This window comes from Elaeis guineensis, chromosome 4, assembly GCF_000442705.2.
Source record: "Elaeis guineensis isolate ETL-2024a chromosome 4, EG11, whole genome shotgun sequence".
NCBI lineage: Eukaryota > Viridiplantae > Streptophyta > Magnoliopsida > Arecales > Arecaceae > Elaeis > Elaeis guineensis.
The window spans coordinates 90,142,746-90,163,126 of record NC_025996.2 but is presented as its reverse complement, the minus strand read 5'-3'; the positions used below and the strand labels follow the sequence as shown (position 1 = coordinate 90,163,126).

Genomic DNA, 20,381 nt, shown 5'->3' with positions numbered 1-20,381 from the left:
AACTACCTCAACGACAAAATTTTTTGCATTTAGCTTTATTTTGTTCTCGTCAATTAATATCAGTCTAATTAGAAAAGTATCATTAACAATCAAAACTTTTTCCTTTGTTTCTCAAAATTCATTAAGATATTGTTCTATCATCTCAATATGCATACCCATATCAATAGTTATTCCTTCAAAACATTTGTTTGGATAAAGAAAAAGAAGAAAATGTAGACTAGTAAACTTTTATTACAACCAATAAAAATGTGCTTTGGGCTCTTACATATGGTTTAATTTGATTGTCTTTTGTTCAGATACATGTCCCATGTATTTCAATATCTAAGTTTACATTATTACCTTGATCTATAATTGAAAACAGTAATCAAGATTACGAAAATTTACATTAGCCTACAGCATTTTAAACATATGTTGCATATCTTGGGAATCATTCCATTCCAATATTTGATAAAAAAATTAAGACATTAAGGGGAAGAGATATTGCCACCAGCATTTTATATAACAACTCAAGGAGAAGCAATTTGATCCAAGCAACATGGTTTTGGCCAAATTGATGCAAAATTGCCAAAGTTCTAGCATCAGCTACCATCAACTAAAAGTGACAGGTTTTACTCCAACTTCAGACAAAATTGATTGAAACCAACCACCAATATTGATTTTAGTGAATAACTATGCACAACATTTTCAATGCTATTTTCTTTGTTTTCCCGATATTATATTTAAATCAATAGCATGATTTCAAATCCATGTGGGACATCCTACAAGTCATCGGGATGGATACATCGTAAGTGTCGAGATGGAACCATCCCAACATCCCAATTGATGTGTCCTAGGATATCATTCATGCCATGTATTGGGAGAGTTCGGAATGGCAATGCATCATGTTTCCTGTAAAAACCAGGACAATCCCATCCCACAGATTTAAAACCTTAATAGTATCATATTTTGAGTCATTTGTTCATTTTAAGTCAGAAAAACACGGGAAGTTATATAAGGGTGATAAAGTAGCCTATGGAAAAAAGCATTTTATTAAGATTAAACTGAAACATTATGATCTCTGGACAAATGAAAGCATTCGGTTTGTTTCAGTAAAATCAAGAAAAAGGAAAGCCTTTTTTTTCTAGATCAAAAAGAACTTCTGGAGTTTTCAAGAGACTCCTAAGGTGAATGAGGAGAAAGGGAGTTTATGGAGTCACTTGCTTGAGTTGCAGATGTGCAAACTTTGAGCTCTGATCTTAGGTATCTTTAATATCTGATCTTAAATATTGCCATGCATTAGATTGTCATCAATGATAGACTGATATGGTCTAAATGATAAGAAACATGTATCTTTAAAATCTTATATATACATATATATTTATAGATGCACACTGATAGTTTTGGCCCCAAATAACTAAAGTTGCATGCTTAAGGGACCCAAATAGTACAACATACTCCAACGTGATCTCAAATATATATTCTTGGCTTGGTTTATTTTCTTTCTTTTGATTTTTCTAATCTTCCTTTAGTTATACTTCTCTATTGAAGCTTCTAGAAGAAGAGCCAAAACTAATAATATAAAACCAAAATCAAGTTTCCAAACATTGTCACTCTTTCCAATTGTAATTAATTAGAATATAAATACTTCTTAAAGATTTTTTAAAAAAATTCATAAACAAGGACTACATGTGCATGACTAAATTACATTAACAACAAACGATGCTATTTGTGACAAGATGAAAAATAGTATTCATAATTAAGTAGCTTTCCACTATATCAACTTTTCTTCAAACCATGCTACCAGATTCTAACTTATGCAAGATTACCTCGAAAAGTAAATTGCAAAGAAGAAAGAAAATGTGATACATACTATGTCAATATATCTATTAGCAAAACACAATTACTTTGTATTCACACAAAAGGATCATCATGATTATACAAAACTATATCTGCCAAAAATATTTTACTAATACATTTAGAAAAGAAAAAGATTTATTCTAGTTTACATGTTTCAAAAAAAAAATCAAGGTTCACCACCGCAGTATCACGCCCCATATCAGTACCATGCTGGTATAGTGTTGGTATGTCCACTAAGAGGATTGGTTCGGCATACCAAGACTCGGAATGCACCTCATACCAAGTCTTGGTTCAATACTGATACAGGATGGTATGCAATGGTACTACAAACCTTATTTAGGGATGGCAATTTTAGCTAACCCACTGGGTACCCAATTCAATCTGATCCGACCCAACCCAAATATGATAGATTTTACACGACCCGATAGGAATAAGGTGGATATGGATTTTAAAAAAAAAAAATCCAAAGCAGATTCGGGTCCGGTAAGGATAATAATATGCCCCACCTCGAACCTAACCCGATATAACCTTAATATATATCTTCCTTTCAAAATTATAATGATTTTATATTGTTTACGTGTACCCGACCCACCCCTCTTATCTACCCAAACCAAGGTGGGTATGAGGCGAGTATGCATATGGCATTTTTAATTGCTGGACAGGTCCGGATATGGGCCGACCCGACCCATACTCAATCCGTTGCCATCCCTAACCTTGCTCCCAATAATATTGCCAATAATCTAGACTCGAGTTAAGTAAACATGGATTAAAAAAGTACCCTTTCTAGCCGTTGTAGAAGCGCAGTCTTGAATTGACGAACACCACGCCCACTTGATGTTGGATCCAATCTATGTGCCTTTTCAAATGCATAGAATCGACCTATCCCATAAAAATAAATAACACACTGTAAGGAACAAGATTTGAAAATTTTGTATAAAGCACCATAGGGAATGACACCGATCTACCAACAAAAACAAATTGGTGAGAAATTCAACATTTATGAAAGCATAGAACAATAGAAGTAACCAAAATTTAAAGTAAAGAATGAGTGGATGCATGAACCAATACAAGACTAATTGAATCTGCCAATGCCCCTATAGCCTCAAAGAGTTACTGAAGCTAGGCCATTTAACTGAACTTTCCATAGCTTTAAAAAAAGTTCCTCTATCAACCAAAAAACAAGGAAAAGAAAAAAAAAAAAAAAGAACTCCATTATTTCTTCAATGTTGAGGCACAAATGTAAAGAGCACCCAACCCAATTTTGGTGAGAATAGTAGTTTGATATGCAATCTCCATTAAGTCATGTGCACGTGGCCCAATTATCATGGGACAGGAGTAAGGGTTACGCTAACGCCATTAAAAGCAAAACATTGCAGTGCAAGAAAGCAACTCATAAATTTAATAAAGTGCATTTAAAATACTTAGTTGGAGAAGAAGAAAAATAATTCTTCACCGAGAATAATTTTGTTAGACAGCAGCATCAATTTTGAACCTTTGTATTAGAAGCTATATCGTGAATGCTTGTGAGTCTCATTGATGCTGCTGTAACTAAAGTAAGCTCATTGGACAACGCAATTTCACTTCATACTATCTGCTTGTACAAGAAATACACAAGACCTCAGAAGATTTGCGACGCAAAATATATTTGTGCATGTGAAGAAAAAGATGACACAAGAAAATAGAAATAGAATTATGATACTGAGATGGCATACAATAATTTGGCGATAATATTTTGTGTGAAAAGAACAAGCAGCGGGCCAAGAGCACAGTTAAAACTTGCTATTAACTAAGGTGAGAGGTAAGTGAAATGGATCCGCACGGTAACAGAGCAGGAGAAGTGGGTAGTATTAGAACAAAATCAGAGGCACAGCACTGGCGATAACCGTATTATGTGACCCAAGGAATGGTCGATACATGTCATTAAGAAGACAGATGAGCATTCATAGTTGCCAAGTGTCTCTAGTTTAATATCAGGCCCAAGCACCCAAACTGCTAGAGCTCAAAAAAAGAGTTTTAATCACTAAAACATCAGATTAAATCAACAGCATTGCACAAAAATCAGACCAGAATCACCAGGCAACACAATAATGACAGCATATACATATATATGAATCCACAATCAAAACAAAGTAGCCATGTGGGAGATAAGCTAAAAAAAAATTGGAAGGAGCGTAAAAGGGGATGAAGAAAGAAAAGTTGGAACTCACATAGATAAGCGACCCGCGGGTTCTGGGACTCGACCTCATTGGCCACACGGAGGATGGGGGCGATCTCGACAAGGGAGGACGGGACGACCTCGCTGTCGAAGATCGACGATTCCCCCAAATTCCCTGCCGTCTGAGTCCGGAGTATCCGCCGCTGCGGCGGCTGATCCAGCCGTCCTCTCGAAGAAGAAGACATCCCTGCTTAACTTCAAAAACCTGGCATTTTCACAAGAAAAAAGTCAGAAAACAACAGTTAGAAGCCTACTCCGAAGGAATAAGCTGATAAGGAGGAGGAGGAGGAGGAGGAGAACCCGTTTCTTTTTCCCGGAGGTCGGATTGGAGAGCTCAGAATGCAAGGAGTTGGAGAAGAGAGATTGGAGGGGTTCGGGCGGGGAGGAGTGGAGGAATGGGAAGCCCGGGTCGGAGTGGCAAATAAAGAAAAAATGGTAGAATGGTGGGAGGAGAGAAAGGACGGTGCAAAGCGCTGCTTGAAGCAACATTGAAGACGAGGGAAAAGAGTGGATGCGTAGAAAAGAAAAAGAAGAAGAAAAAAGGCGCTACTGGCCGCGGAGTGGGATCCAGAGAGAAAGTGGGGTGGGCTGCTGTATATGGATAGGATCATTTATTTTACTACGACATTGCCATCCATCGCCCGAATTCTGTAGACGGGGACGGAAGTCCGCCCAAAGTCTTTTAACTCCAACCTGAGATTCGCTATATATTTTTTTTTTCTCTATTTTACTCCTTCTAAAGAGATATTTTATGCAAAATATTAAGATATTAAATCATTATTTATTACTTTCCTTCATATAATTTTTTATCTAATTTTACTTTTTTTTTTTTTTTGTTATGTGCATCAAATCACTCTTTCATTCCGGTGCATCTATTGGCCTGTATTGTTTAAGTCTAAATTATCTATACTTTTTTATTTTAATTTATTTTTAATTGATGTTATTTTCATCTTTTGTGAATGACTTCATTAGTTTATTATTTTATCTTTTCTTATATTACTATATAGTCATATAAAGATTTTTATTTTTATTTTATATGATAATGTTGCATGTGATTATTGTGGATAGATATATCATGCTGATTTGGGATTTATTTTTAATATAAAAAGAGATATATGACCTTAAAGAATAAATGATAGGATCATAAAGAGTAAAGAAATAGCATTGAAATGGCCAAGCACCTTGCACCTTTTAATATTGATATGGTGAGCAAGATGGAGTCTCAAATTGGATTATTAGAAAGTATGATACTCAAAGAATTCAAGCTTAATTTTAAATTGTGTACTTGGTTTGTAGAGGGTTTTGCATTTTGTAGATGATGCATATAATTTCAATTTTTGGTATTCGAGGAAATAAAACTCTTGGATGCTTTAGAAGTAATGAAATTGAGCATAGAAATTGCTTTTGCAAATTTGTTCTAAGCAAGCAAACTTTTTGAGGATGAAGAATAGTTTTGGAAAATATATTTTGTAGGTTTGAACCAATTCATAAAATATTTTATTTTTTATACAGAGAAATATGTTACTTTTTAAAAAAATTCTCTCATATCCCCCTTTCTCTTTTGCCCATGTATCCATTGATGTAAAGCTTAGTGAGAAAAAAATTGTAGATTCTCTTATCAATTATATTAAATTGATAAACATAATATGTATTCATAATTTGTATTATACTTGTTTAAATCTTCAATATAAGAAAAAACGAAACTTTCTTTTACGAAATTAATTTTTTGCAACGTTATTCTCCATCTTTTTACCTTTTTTTCTTGTTCAAGTGCTACTTAGATGACATTTTGTATTCGCATAATTTTCTTAATGAAATAGAAGAAGCTCATTTTCTTTTTCTTAAATGAAAAAGCAAATAATGCCTAGTGCTTGCAAGGTATGTGAGGCGAAAAAAGGTTAATTTGAAATGAAAATTCTATCTTTTCTTTCATGATGAATTTGAGGCATGACGGTCTTAAAAATTGCCTTCAAATCAATAATTTTCAAATCCTACACATAAGCAATACTATCAGCATAGATCACAAAATCTATCAAGCATTTTTACCAAAAAAAAAACCTATCAAGCATTACTATCAACTTATTTAAAATTCTTGACATCACGATATATTAGAAAAGCATTTTAACTTTTATATAAAATGTTAGGCTTTGTTTGGAGTGCATAGGGATGCACACTCCTATCATCAAAAATATACAAACATAATTGGCAAGAACAAGATCATAAGTGCACATTTTTATCCAACAAAATCATGGAAGGTGCTACATTGATTTGTGAAAAAGTGCTATACAGTACACAATAGCTAGGTTTCAATTTCATCTTCATATATGCTTTTTCAAAGCTACAGAAAAATTCAACTTTGAAGATACTATTTTGATCGATGGGTTCTATGCACTGGTCTGAGGGCATTTTGGTCGTTGAGAAATTCAGATATCTGAATGCTGAACAATCAACGAAAAGGAAAAAAAATATATGTTGATGCTTTCGTTTAACCTCTCTGTAAGTTAGCCCTGCAGCGTAATCCTCCCACTGAGGGCATTTTGGATATTTGGGGAAAGCAGAGTGGTCAATTGGCGAAAGATTTTAAAAATCCCGGGAGAAATCCAGAGCTTGCTTTGGCACGGGGCCCGCGGCGACGGCGACCCGAGACAGCGCTCGCACCTGCCGACCACCAATGCCACCGACGTGGCACTGGAAACATGCGCTCCCGCTTTTCTCTTTCTCCTTCCCCTCGCTTTCGGCCCCCTCCCGGGCCTCCCCGAAAACGGAGGCGTCTCGTAACGGATGGTCGTATTCTTTCGGCTTTACCCGATTTTTCGATAGGAGAAGCAACCGCAAAGCGTCCGAACTCTTCCCGTTGCCCAGCTTGGTTGTTTCAAAGTCAATTTATTGTCAGAAGATGCACAGTAATATTTTGTCAGCATCAAACCTGCTATAAATTATTTATATTTACCAGAGAAAAAAAAAATCAAATCTAAGATAAAATTGCTCACGTCTGATTTACTTATCATGGTTGGATACCATATTTGGTGTTATTGCTACGGATTCTGACACAGACATGTGACTAGAATAAGCGGCGACAATAGGATAATGATGATCGAATTCGTAAAAAAAAAATTTGATCGGAGCAGATTTAATAGAAAATCTCCGATGCTCAAGTTAGAAATTCAGAATAGATGAAAAAGAGAGAGAGGGAGGAGAGATTGCATATCTGGAGATTCTCTATCGGTCTCTATTTATAAATAGAGGTGAGAGCCATGAGAGGATAGAAGTATGGGAGGTCATCCCGACCATTTCGAGCGTGTCACCCATAATATTCCTAGCCTAATTTCTCAGTATCTGATAGTTGTCCATTGCCTTATCTACCTCATTGCCAACTATTTTCAACAATCATGGGATTTGAAAACCCATGTAGGAGCTCGAAATCAATTGAAGTAGGGTCAACAGAAAATGGGTCAGCAATGATCAAGGTTTTGTTCTCACCGACCTAGAGGTGGGATTTCCATCTACATAATATGCCCTCTACTCTCAAGTCTGAGCTAAGATTGAATCGGACGAAGGGAGTACGTTAGGCCAACTCCATCGAAAACATATGTCATGCACTTGGTCCCTCGATCAGAACAATGCATCCGTGCCGCTTGAGCAAGATGAAGCTCGTATTAGAGAACCATCATGATTAATTAAGAGTCAGTAGGTGGTCACCATTAAGGGATGTGTCAGATTCAAAGCATTGCATGCACTGTCTAAGACGTGCACATAAATGAGCCACCTTAGGGATTAGCTCGGCCAATGAGGTGATGCCAAGTGACGACCATCCGACGGCACTAGCTAAAGCGTCGGTCGATCCGTGCCGTTTGGGGCTTCTATAAGTAGGGGTCCATCCCTTTTCGCTTTTATCTTTTGGCTCTCATCTTCCCCTTCAAGCAACGTGCCGGCAGGTGAGGTGGTGACCAGCATCGCCAAGGATAAGGTTAAGCAAACGAAAGCTAGAATTGCTACCAATTAGCTCGAAGTTGTACTTAGGATGGTAAAAGCTTTTCTAACGGTATACGAGGTTGGTTTTAGGAAATGCAAGGCCTTGGTCAAGCTACTCTTCCCTGGCCTCCTTCAGGTTCCTTCATTGAGCGATCCGAGGCTCCTGAGGCCAAAGATGCCGAAGATGAGGCACCCGCAACCGAAGACGCGTTGGATCCTGCCACCGAAGGCCCTCCTCAGTCAGAGACGGTCTCACTCTAAAAGCTTAATGGCCAGTCACATTGATGTATGCTTTTTTTTGCCATTCGTTATTTGTGGAGCAAATATTGTAATCGGTCGATCCAACCTTTGAAATTTTATGAAACAAAATTTGTTGAAATGTTGTGCTAATGCTTACCTGCTAATATCTCTCCGAGTCTATTCTGGTGTTATAGTATAGGCCGCAGCATTAATTTGTTTCGAACATCTATTGCCTCTACCACCCTAGGTCGACAAAAACTCTCAAGGTTCTCATCGATCCTCCAAAGATCCTTTTAGTTTGCCATTGCCTCTTAGACATTCGAGGTTTTCGATTCGGATAGTTCGGATGTAAGGGCTTCGAGGGTCCTTCATGGTTATCTCTCACTTTTTACATAATCAAAGTTTTCGTTGGCTCAACTAATTTTAAAAATAAGGGTCTCCGAGGGTCTTTTAGGTTAGCCCTTGCTTCTTGGCCACCGAAGTTTTTGGCTCAAATGACTTGGATTTATAGGCTCTGAGGGTCTGTTATGGTTAGCCCTTGCTTCTCGCATGATCAAGATTTTTATTAGCACAGCTTGTTTTAAAACCAAAGAGCCTCTGAGGGTCCTTTAGGTTAGCCCTTGCTTCTTGATTACCGAGATCTTTAGCCCTAATGACTTGGATTTGTAGGCTTCGAGGGTTCTTTGTGGTTAACCCTCACTTTTCACATTATCAAGATTTTCATCGATTCAGCTCGTTTTAGGAACAAAGGGCTTCTGAGGGTCCTTTAGGTTAGCCCTCATTTTTTGGCCACGGAGGTCTTCAGTATGGATAACTTGGATTTGTGGGCTCCAAAGATCCTTCATGGTTAGCTTTTGCTTCTCGCACAATCAAGATTTTCTTCAGTTCAGCTCATTTTAGAAATAAGGAGCCTTCGAGGGTCCTTCAAGTTAGCCCTCGCTTCTGGTCATCGAGATCTTCGGTCTAGATGATTTGGATTTGTGGGCTCCGAGGGTCCTTCATGGTTAGCCCTTGCTTCTCGCACAACAAGATTTTCTTTGACTCAACTTGTTTTAGAAATGAGGAGTCTTCGAAGGTCCTTCGGATTAGCCCTCGCTTCTTGGTCGTCAAGGTTATTGGTCCAGATGATTTGGATTTATGGGCTCCAAGGGTCGTTCATGGTTAGCCCTTGCTTCTGGCATGATAAAGATTTTTTTTGGCTCAGCTTATTTTAGAAACGAGGAGCCTTTGAGGATCCTTTAGATTAGCCCTCACTTCTTAACTGTCGAGATCTTTTGCTTGGGTATTGTCGCAAGAAGAACGAGGTCTATGACTATCTATGAAATTTATGGATTAGAAAGAAAAACTACTTTTTTATTAAAAGAGTGTTTGTTACACTATCGATAGTACATCCATAAGTTGTTTGAATTTCAGGGTCGTTGCAGCGATGTTCGATCCAACTACTTCAAATGGTAGGTTTCAGGCCTAATAATCTCATCCATTTGGTAAGTGCCTTCCCAATTGGGAGAGAGCTTTCCTCATTTATTTGGTTGGGATATCTCGGCTCGACATAGCATCAGTTTATCAATCCTAAATATTTTGCCTCGAACTTGAGAGTTGTAGTACCGCACAACCTTATATTGATAGATTGCTATCATTACTCAGGCTTTCTCTCGAACTTCTTCAAGCATATCAAAGTTTGCTTGGAGCCATTTGAAATTATTTTATTTGTCATAGTTCTCGATCGGTAATGAGGAAATCCTGACTTCGATTGGGATGACCGTCTCTATCCCGAAGGTGAGGCTGAAGGGACTCTCACTGATGGGGATTCTCTATGTGGTTTGGTAGGTCTAGAGCATATGATGAAGCTCATCAGCCTATGATCCCTTGGCACGATCCAACCTTGATTTTAAGCCCTGTAGAAGGGTCTGGGTAGTTACTTGGACTTCTTAATTAGCTTGGGGTTGGCCCACTGACATGTTGGAGCATGATCCCGGCTCCTCCCATAGACCTTGGGTGCAGTGGAACTAGCAACGAACAGATCTGGAGACTTCTGGACTCGATCAAAGGCCCTTGACGAAATCAGCCTAGTTGTTGTCTTCTTCGTCAGCCTTTCGTTCCAGATGAAGAACGCCTCTGAAATCACCTCTAAAAATTTCAAGATCTGGTACCCAACCAGATCAGATCTGGACTGAGGTTCTCCAATTTGTAGATCTCGAATTGGGGTATTCTAGACAGGAAAAAAGATAGATGGAGACAAACCTTGCAGATCTGTCCTGCTGCAGTCTTTCTTGTAGATCTGTTGATGGAGATCTCACCCGCACCTCAAACGACCTCAGATCAACTCCAGATCTGAGAAAGACTTGTACCAACCTCTTCTCAAGAGATTTCAGATCCTGAACCTAGTATTTGGATGACTGCAAGAGAGGAGGGGAGCAATCTGGTTGGCAGCTGCAAGGAGGAAGGGGCTAGCACCTCCCTTTTTTCTTTCCTTATCTGGACCTGGCGGCAAGAAACCCTAAGGTTTCTTGCTCCTGAGGCGTAGAGGATGGCTGGAGAGAGAGGGAGAAGAGAGAGAGAGACTTGGGAGAAAGAGTCATCTATTACTTGGCTTAATCAAACTTATACAAGTACATGTATATATAAACACCGGGTTAAGTGACCCAAACCCAAAACTCCTTTGACCAACTCTATGGGAGATTAGGTTAATCCAAGCCCATGTACACCCATGACTCGACCTAATCTCACATATCCTGGGTTCAGACCTGGCCCATAAAGAGTTGGTCCCTTGAGGCCCACATAACCTAGACCTCAAGAATCCGAAAGGCCCACAGCCTTTCAACCTAGGGCCCAACTAGCCCTAGAGCCTCCATGAAGCCCTCATGAATGATGGACCTTGGCCTTAGCCTTGGTTTCCTAGGCCTTGGGTGTTGGGAATAGTATCCCAAAGCCAATCGTCAGCCTGTTGACGGTTGTACTCCTTTTGTATTAGTACATGAATTATAAATAAATAAAAATTATTTTGGTATTTTTTCATCACAAATGTTTCATCTTCTAATGAACTCCTGTGTTGTAGTGAAGTCCTTAGGAATATTTAGACTCGACAAAGGAGGATTTATCGCTTAGTCCTTAAACATGTTCGCGACCAAATGATACGTTGTTACCAAGGACGACAACGTTTATCGAGCATAGGTCGTTGTGTGCCATATGGGTTGGTTGTCCTCATAACCAAAGAGTGTGGAGACACTGGTATGGCATACAGATGAGATATAATGGTACATCTGCACTGAACGTGACCAACTCCGGAGCTATTTCTACTGTCAAGATTTGCTCCGATGGGATATGGGTATAAATGTCCCTCCGACCTGAGACCGCCACGGTGACTTGCAAGCAACTCACTGTACTTAAGCACTGGACTACCTGAATTTTTAATTCAATGACGGAAGGCTGCTGGGTGTAGTCAAGTACTTGACTTGTCGGTGCGTGTGTCAAGATGGGATTGACCACTCCAGTTTAGGAGCTGTGCACAGTCGTGTTTCAATTTAGCAAAACCTTGGCCAGGGTAGTCCTAGTGAGGAGTCACAGGACTAATTGAGTTGAGCACGATTCGGATCATATCATCAGGGTTGACAGTTTAACCCTGAGTCGTCCTAAACACAGGGGTCAAAAGGGGTGAATTATACGGTAACCATATTCACGTAGGTTCTGAATGTTGCGATTGCGATTATTCGACCTATCCGGTCGTCGGGTACCATTACTAGATGGTCACTTCGATTAGTACAGGAATTGGTTCCTGTGCTACCGGCTTAGGTTCGAACCTGCGGGGTCACACACATTAGTGGTTCCTTTCTGATCAGATGGCTGATTATGAGTCTTATGTGTCTGAGACTCTATGATTGAGAATTAGGATTCTCTGATCATGAGTTCCACACATTTTGGGTACCGGGGTCAAAATTTTGAATTTCAAATTTTGAATTTGAAATTTGAATTCTTTGATCAGGGTTTCATATCGATGGTCTCTGATGCCTGATTGTCCATCGGATTTGGACTCAATATTTATGAGAGGTTTAATTAGTGATTTGATCACTAATTAACTCAATTTGATTGAGTAATTATTTTTGGATCAAGTCCAATTGAATTGGATTCAGTTTGGATTGACCCGATTAGGTTAAATGTTGACCTAATCGCTAAGGTGGTTTAGTCCCTGATTTGATCAGGGGTTAGGCTTAGTTAATTTCTGATTTAATTAGAATTTTATTGAGCCTAATTAAGCCTAATTATATTGGGTTTAATCTGGTCTAATTGTGCTTAACCTATTTTAAACTAGGTTGGCTCAATTTGAATCAAACCACCTTGTTTTAAATTCCCTGCGACACCCAACTTCCTTGCACCCATTTGAATTCACGAGAAGAAACTTCTCGTGAAATTTTTCTCACGCAAAACCCTTCCCCACGCCCTCATTTGTGCGCCATATGGATGGATAAAATAATTAGTTAGCTATTCAAATTCAAAGCATGTTTGAATTTGAATGGATAACTTATCACTTGCCCCTTCATTCTTATCCATTTTGTGCGCCACATTACTTACACGACAAAAGATTTCTCGTGAAACATTTTTCATGCACAAAGAGCCATGCCCCTTCTCTTCTCATACCCAAAAGGATAGGGATAAGTTGATTTTCGTTTGAATTCAAATTTGATTTGAATTCAAATGTGTAACCACTTGTCTTTATCCTCTCACGCGGATAAGACACGTTTGACGTTATTTTAAAAATGGCAGAAAGGTGGGGCGTGCGCAAAAAAATTAAGAGAAAGAAAGTGGGGTGTGAGGAAGGCTTGTGTGTGAGGTGAAGGTCCAAAACCTTCTGAGAGAAAAAGAAAGAAAAGAGAGAAAATTGGGCGCAGGGATTTTGGTGTGTACCCTAGGGTTTCTACCTAGGGTTCGGGAAGTGAGATTGGTGTGCCACGAGTGTCGTGAGTCCACCAAATTTTAGGAAGAGATCTATCAGCCTCTCAAGCAACTGTGCAGATGATTTGGAGTGTCCGAGAAGTCGACACACATCGATCGAAAGAGTTCGATCAACATCTACCATCAAAAGGGTGAAATCACGAACTAGCATTCGTGAGGAGCTGATCAGACGGAAGCTTCGTGTGGACGATCCGTAGAGGTTAGACATTTATGTGGCTGTGACGTGATGATCAAAACCCCTCGATGATGATCAGATTGCGGTGATCGACTATCCGCAAAAGGTGATGTATTCTGAACACAGTACTGTAAAAGGTTTACTGATTCAAATTTGAATTTCAAATTTAAATGCATGCTATTGTATCATATTTAGATCCTAGTGCAGGGTTAATTAGTATTAATTAATGAGATTAATTAATAATTCTACTGTAAAATAATAATTTTGAAAAATTTTTAAAATTACCATTTTGCCCCTGCACTAAATTTTCGCTTCAAATGGTATCAGGGCATGGTTCTAGAATATGATATACATATGCATGCATAGATTAAGGTGTAATCTATAAGTTTAAATTTGAAATTCAAAATTCAAAATTCAAAAAAATTTGAAATTTGAAATTTGTTAGAAGTTTCAAATTTGAAATTCAAAATTTGAAATTTGAAATTTGAAATTCGAAATTTGAAATTTGAAATTCAAAATTTAAAATTTAAAATTTAAAGATTGAAAATTTGAAATTTAAAATTTGGTTGAAATCTCAAATTTGAAATTTAAAATTTGAAATTTGAAATTTAAAATTTGAAATTCAAAATTTAAATTTTGAAATTGGTATATTTAGATATACTTGATCCAAGTAGCAAGTAATCTAATTGGGTTGGTTATCATGGCCGTCCGGTCATAGGAGAAAAGTAGGGTTTAAAGGTCCTCTCTTCCCATTCGATGGGGTCTCCTATGGCGGTAGGGGTGCCGATGCAATTATATCCCATGCCGATGAAGCAGCGAAAGGACATAATTATAAAATTTATCATGAATGTGTTAGATTAGATCTAAAAGAAAATTTATGATTTATTTTGAGTTATTTTCTGTTATGAAGTGAGCAATGAGATTGCTGTTTATGAAATGTGCTGATCCGTTTGTGAAATGAGTCAACACATTTGGTGAACAGAAAATAAAATGTTTCAAAATTTGAAAATTTATTTTCAAAATGCCAAACCCTGACCCATCAGCCCAAGTACTTAATTAAAAGAATTAAGTGGTGTCTAGTAGGTCTAGAATTGTGAATTAAGACATAAGACAATTGCATAAACTTGTGGGTCAATGGGTTAGATGAATTAGGTCCATAATTGGGTTAGACCTAAGGTTAGCTTAAAAAATGGACTAAATAAAGTAATTGATCAAATCTAATCAAAAGTTGAATTAGATTAGATCAAGCATACTCTAGACTCAACTTCAATAGTTGTAGTTGAATGGGTCCATGTCTTTAACTAGACCAAGATGGACTTAATTCATGGCTACGCAGTGGAGCCCTATTTACTAAGTTGATCAAAATTAAAACTAATGAACCGGTTGGTGTCTAAGGTAAGTTCGGCAGTTTTGACCAGTGGTTCTTAAGCCGGAGCTACTCGCATTGATTCGATCATTGATGAGTTAATGGTAAATCCCCACTACTGATCTCACTTATCTGACCAATCGGTAAGTTAAATTTTGATTAGATCACTTGGTGATTAGAGCTCACCCATGTCATTAGGTAAATCAGTGTGACTGATTTAGGTGCTCCTAATGCCAGCTTTAATTAAATCTTTTTTAATCTGACTTGGTGAAGTCAGTGGGAGGATTGAAATTGGCTGGATGATTTCTTCTCTACTATTCTTTAATAAAATTTTCAAAATTATTAGGTCCCTAAAATGATTAAGTTATAATGATAACTAAATCATAGCCTCCCGTTAAGTGAATGATAATGAGTCCATTAGTTCAATGATCATTGGAGGCCCAAAGGCCTGGTGCTCATTGGCTAATGGAATTATTATTCATAATATGATAATTTGATTGAGTCTTTCTGATGGTGGTTAGGTTGGCCGGCCAAAGTCGGACCTGATCATTTATTGGTCCGATTCACTAAATTAAGTCATGTTAATTGTTGGACCTAACCAGATCTTTTCAGTGGAGGCCAAAGCCTACTGATTAGATTCTGGGGCAAAATCAATTACTAGAAGTTGTTTAGAGAAACAACTGGTTAAGAACCTACCCATAGATGCACATGGGTTGACCAACCAAAGTTGGGCTCGTGTGTAGTCTGTGTGGATTCTAGTACCCATTAAAAAATTAAAGTAATTCCTCGAATTGGAGGATGAGGCTACCAGTTCGTAAAAATATTAGAAAAAACTTTAGACTAAAGTCCAAGTCTTTAGTATTAATTTATGTACTAATAGAGGTCTCATTTTTCTTTATGCAGCTATGGCCACTACCCTGTCGCTCCGATCATTATTAGATAATGACAAGCTCATGGGACCCAATTTCGATAGCTGGTATCGAAAATTAAAAATCGTCCTTGAGCATGAGCAGATCCTTTATGTAGTAACGGTCCAGCACCTGAGGAGCCAGCTCCGAACGCTAGTAAAGCGATCCGAGACACTTACTTAAAGTGGCTCAATGACCGCACCATCGTTCGATGTATTATGCTGGCAGCAATGAATGACGAGTTCAGCCGAAGGTTTGAGAACGCCCAGCCACAGGAGATGCTTCAAATGTTGAACGACTCCTTTGACACGCCTGACGATGTTGAAAGGCACAAAACTAGTTGTGCCATTTTCAATGCTCGGATGAGAGATGGGGCCTCAGTCACTGATCATGTACTGTACATGATCGAGATGATTGAGCGCCTAAGCAAATTGGGCTTTCCTCTGCACGAGCAGCTCGGTAAGGATGCGATCCTTAATTCCTTGCCCAAGTCCTTCCTCCCATTCCTTACTCATTTTCGAATGACAAAGCCTGCAGTAAACTACCACGGATTGTTGGGGTTGCTGCAGAACTTTGAGAAGGATCACCAACTCCATAAGGAGTCGGTGAATGTAGTGGGAGGGTCTTCTTCTCGTCGTCAACCCTTTGGGAAGGGGAAGAAGAACAAGAAGAAGAAAAATAAGAAGGTGCAATCTCATGCTGGGACAGTAGCACAGGGTCAGACCAAGAAGCGCAAGCACGACCAGAGCCAGGCAGAGTTCTTCTTTTGCAAGAAGCAGGGGTATTAAAAGAGGAACTGTCCTCAATACATTGCCTCCCTGGACCCGAACAGGCCAAAGAAGAAGCAAGGTAATTATATGATAACTCCTTGCAACTTTTCGATTTGTGATACTACTGCCTGGGTATTGGATACCGGAAGCCCTTATCATATTTGTAATTCGATGCAGAATCTGCAGGTCAGTAGGAGATTTGATGAAGGTGAGAGATTTCTGAACGTTGGAGATAGAAGCAAAATTTCAGTTCTAGCTTTAGGAATCATGAGTCTTGTAATCAATTCTCGTAATGTAATTCTGAGTAAATGTCACTATTGTCCAAATTTTTTATTAAACATTATTTCTGTAGGCCTTTTGGCCATGTACGGTTATGATTTTTTAATAAAAAAAAATATTTGCAATATCATTTTGAATGGTGTTACAATATTTGTTGGACAATTAAATAATGAAATTTACTTACTATCACAGCCTGTTAATGTGGTTCAAAACTTCGGTAAACGCTCTAGAATAGATAATGTGTCAGAAGTCTACCTTTGGCACTGTAGGCTAGGTCATATCAATAAGAACAGGATAAACAGGTTGGCTCAAGAAGGAATTCTTGAAGTTAGTGATTGTGAATCACTTCCAACCTGTGAGTCCTGTCTTCTTGGGAAGATGACCAAGTCACCTTTTACTGGAAAAGGTGAGCGAGCCAGTGAACTCTTAGGTTTGGTACATTCTGTGTATGTGGACCCATGAGCTCAAGTGCAAGAGGTGGATTTTTCTACTTCATAACCTTCACAGACGACCTATCTAGGTATGGGTATGTCTATTTAATGAAGCATAAGTCGGAATCATTTGAAATGTTCAAACTATTCCGAAATGAGGTAGAAAAATAAACTGAGAAGTGTATTAAAACTCTTCGATCTGATCGAGGAGGTGAATACCTTTCCAATGAGTTTCTGACGTATCTAGGGGAGAATGAGATTCTCTCTCAATGGACTCCTCCTGGAACACCACAGCATAATGTTGTGTCTGAAAGGAAAAATCGGACCCTGTTAGACATGGTTCGATCCATGATGGGGTTTGCTGGTCTGCCGATCTTCCTCTGGGGATATGCGCTCGAATCAGCTTGTTACCTTCTAAATAGAGTTCCGAGTAAGTCTGTAGCCAAAATGCCATATGAGATATGGATAGGACGTAAGCCAGTACTCTCACACCTTAGGATTTGGGGGTGTCCGACTTATGTTAAACGTTTAATTACAGACAAGCTTGGACCTAGGTCTGACAAGTGTAATTTTATAGGGTACCCAAAAGAGACCAAAGGATATTATTTCTATCTTGCTGATGAGCAAAAGGTGTTTGTCAGCCTTAAGGCAATTTTTTTAGAAAAGGAGTTCCTTAGTGAAAAAATTGTTGCCTCTAAGGTCGAACTTGACGAAGTTCGACAGGTGAAAAAACCGACACATGTTATTGAACCTGAACCGGATTTGATTAGATCAGATCCGGAGCCCATTGATTATGCACCCTTAAGGCGGTCTGGTAGAGTACCACATCAACCGGACAGATACTATGGTTTCTTGGTCCGGGATGGTGATCCTGTCGAACTTGATGAAAACGATGAGGATCCGATCACCTACATGGATGCAATGCAGAGACCTGACTCTGAGAAATGGCTAGAGGCTATGAAATTCGAAATGGAGTCCATGAAATCTGGACTATGAAATCCATTCGGATTATGCTTGCGATAGCTCCCCATCTTGACTATGAAATCTGGCAGATGGATGTGAAGACAGCTTTCCTAAATGGAGAGCTGGACGAAAAGATGTATATGATACAACCTGAAGGGTTCACATCCACAGATGAGTCTAAGGTGTGCAAGCTACAGAGGTCCATTTATGGACTTAAGCAGGCATCTCAAAGTTGGAACATACGTTTTGATAGGACGATCAAAACGTATGGCTTCGTTAAGAACGGAGAAGAGCCCTGCATTTATAAGAGGGCTAATGGTCCAGTAGTAGTATTTCTTATATTGTATGTGGATGACATTCTCTTAATCGGGAATGATGTCCCTGCATTACAGGGAATAAAGATTTGACTATCGTCACAGTTCTCCATGAAGGATATGGGAGAAGCTTCCTACATCCTAGGGATGAGGATCTATAGGGATAGATCCAAAAAGTTGCTTGGCTTATCCCAGTCCACGTACATTGATACTATGCTGAAAAGGTTCAGCATGAAAAATTCCAAGAAAGGCTATCTACCGATAGGCCATGGAATTTCTCTCTCGAAGAGGGATTGTCCGACAACACCTCAAGAGAGAGAGCGTATGGGTAGGATTCCATATGCTTCGGCAGTGGGATCTATCATGTACGTCATGATATGTACACGATTAGATGTGGCATACTCACTAGGGGTAGTGAGTAGATACCAATCTGATCCAGGAGAGAATCACTGGAAGGTTGTTAAAACCATCCTGAAGTATTTAAAAAATACTAAGGACTAGTGGCTTATATATGGTGAATCGGACTTGAGACTTATAGGATTTACAGACTCTAGTTTCCGATCAGATCGCGATGATAGCAAGAGTGTGTCAGAATTTATTTTTATCTTTAATGGTGGGGCTGTCTGCTGGAAGAGTTCCAAGCAGCACACTATGGCTGATTCAGTATGCGAGACGGAGTATATTGCTGCATTAGATGCTGCCAAAGAAGCGGTGTGGCTGAGAAAATTCATCATCGAGCTCGGAGTAGCACCCTCCCTTGTTGGTCCAGTTCTGCTCTACTGCGACAGCTCTGGAGCCATTGCTCAGGCGAAGGAACCAAAGGCACACCAGCGGACGATGCATATTCTGTGCCGCTACCATCTCATCCGGGAGATCGTGGATTGAGGTGACGTCGACCTTTAGAAGATCGACGGAAAGGAGAACCTGGCCGACCCATTCACTAAAGCCATTGCGGTGAAGGAGTTCAACAACTATAAGTCGAAGATGGGTATTAGATACTGCACCGATAGGCTTTAGGCCAAGTGGGAGATTGTTGAGAATAGTGTCCCAAAGCCAATCGTCAGCCTGTTGACGGTTGTGCTCTTTTTGTATTAGTACATGAATTATAAATAAATAAAAGTTATTTTGGTATTTTTTCATCACAAATGTTTCATCTTCTAATGAACTCCTGTGTTGTGGTGAAGTCTTTAGGACTATTTAGACTCGACAAAGGAGGATTTGTCGCTTAGTCCTTAAACATGTTCGCGACCAAATGATACATTGTTACCAAAGACGACAACGTTTATCGAGCATAGGTCATTGTGTGCCATATGGGTTGGTTGTCCTCATAACCAAAGAGTGTGGAGACACTGGTATGGCATACAGGTGAGATGTAATGGTACATCTGCACTGAACGTGACTAACTCCGGAGCTATTTCTGCTGTCAAGATTTGCTCCGATGGGATATGGGTATAAATGTCTCTCCGACCTGAGACCGCCACGGTGACTTGCAAGCAACTCACTGCACTTAGGCACTGGACTACCTGAATTTTTAATTCAATGATGGAAGGCTGCTGGGTGTAGTCAAGTACTTGACTTGTCGGTGCGTGTGTCAAGATGGGATTGACCACTCCAGTTTAGGAGCTGTATACAGTCGTGTTTTAATTTAGCAAAACTTTGACCAGGGTAGTCCTAGTGAGGAGTCACAGGACTAATTGAGTTGAGCATGATTCGGATGATATCATCAGGGTTGACAGTTTAACCCTGAGTCGTCCTAAACACAGGGGTCAAAAGGGGTGAATTATACGGTAACCATATTCACGTAGGTTCTGAATGTTGCGATTACAATTATTCGACCTATCCGGTCATCGGATACTATTGCTAGATGGTCTCTTCGATTAGTACAGGAATTGGTTCCTGTGCTACCGGCTTAGGTTCGAACCTGCGGGGTCACACACATTAGTGGTTCCTTTCTGATCAGATGGC

The 20,381-nt window shown here is 39.2% G+C and overlaps 1 protein-coding gene across 1 annotated transcript in view; it reads right to left on the bottom strand.

The window, feature by feature from the left end:
- LOC105034926 (callose synthase 3) overlaps nucleotides 1-4,544 on the bottom strand; it is a 162,375-nt gene extending 157,831 nt beyond the window's left edge. Inside the window, 3 exon segments of the mRNA XM_010910260.4 lie at nucleotides 2,615-2,715; nucleotides 4,044-4,256; nucleotides 4,352-4,544. Coding sequence (XP_010908562.2) covers nucleotides 2,615-2,715; nucleotides 4,044-4,236 — 294 coding nt within the window. The 5' untranslated portion in view covers nucleotides 4,237-4,256; nucleotides 4,352-4,544.
- Between the last annotated feature and the right edge of the window lie 15,837 nt (nucleotides 4,545-20,381).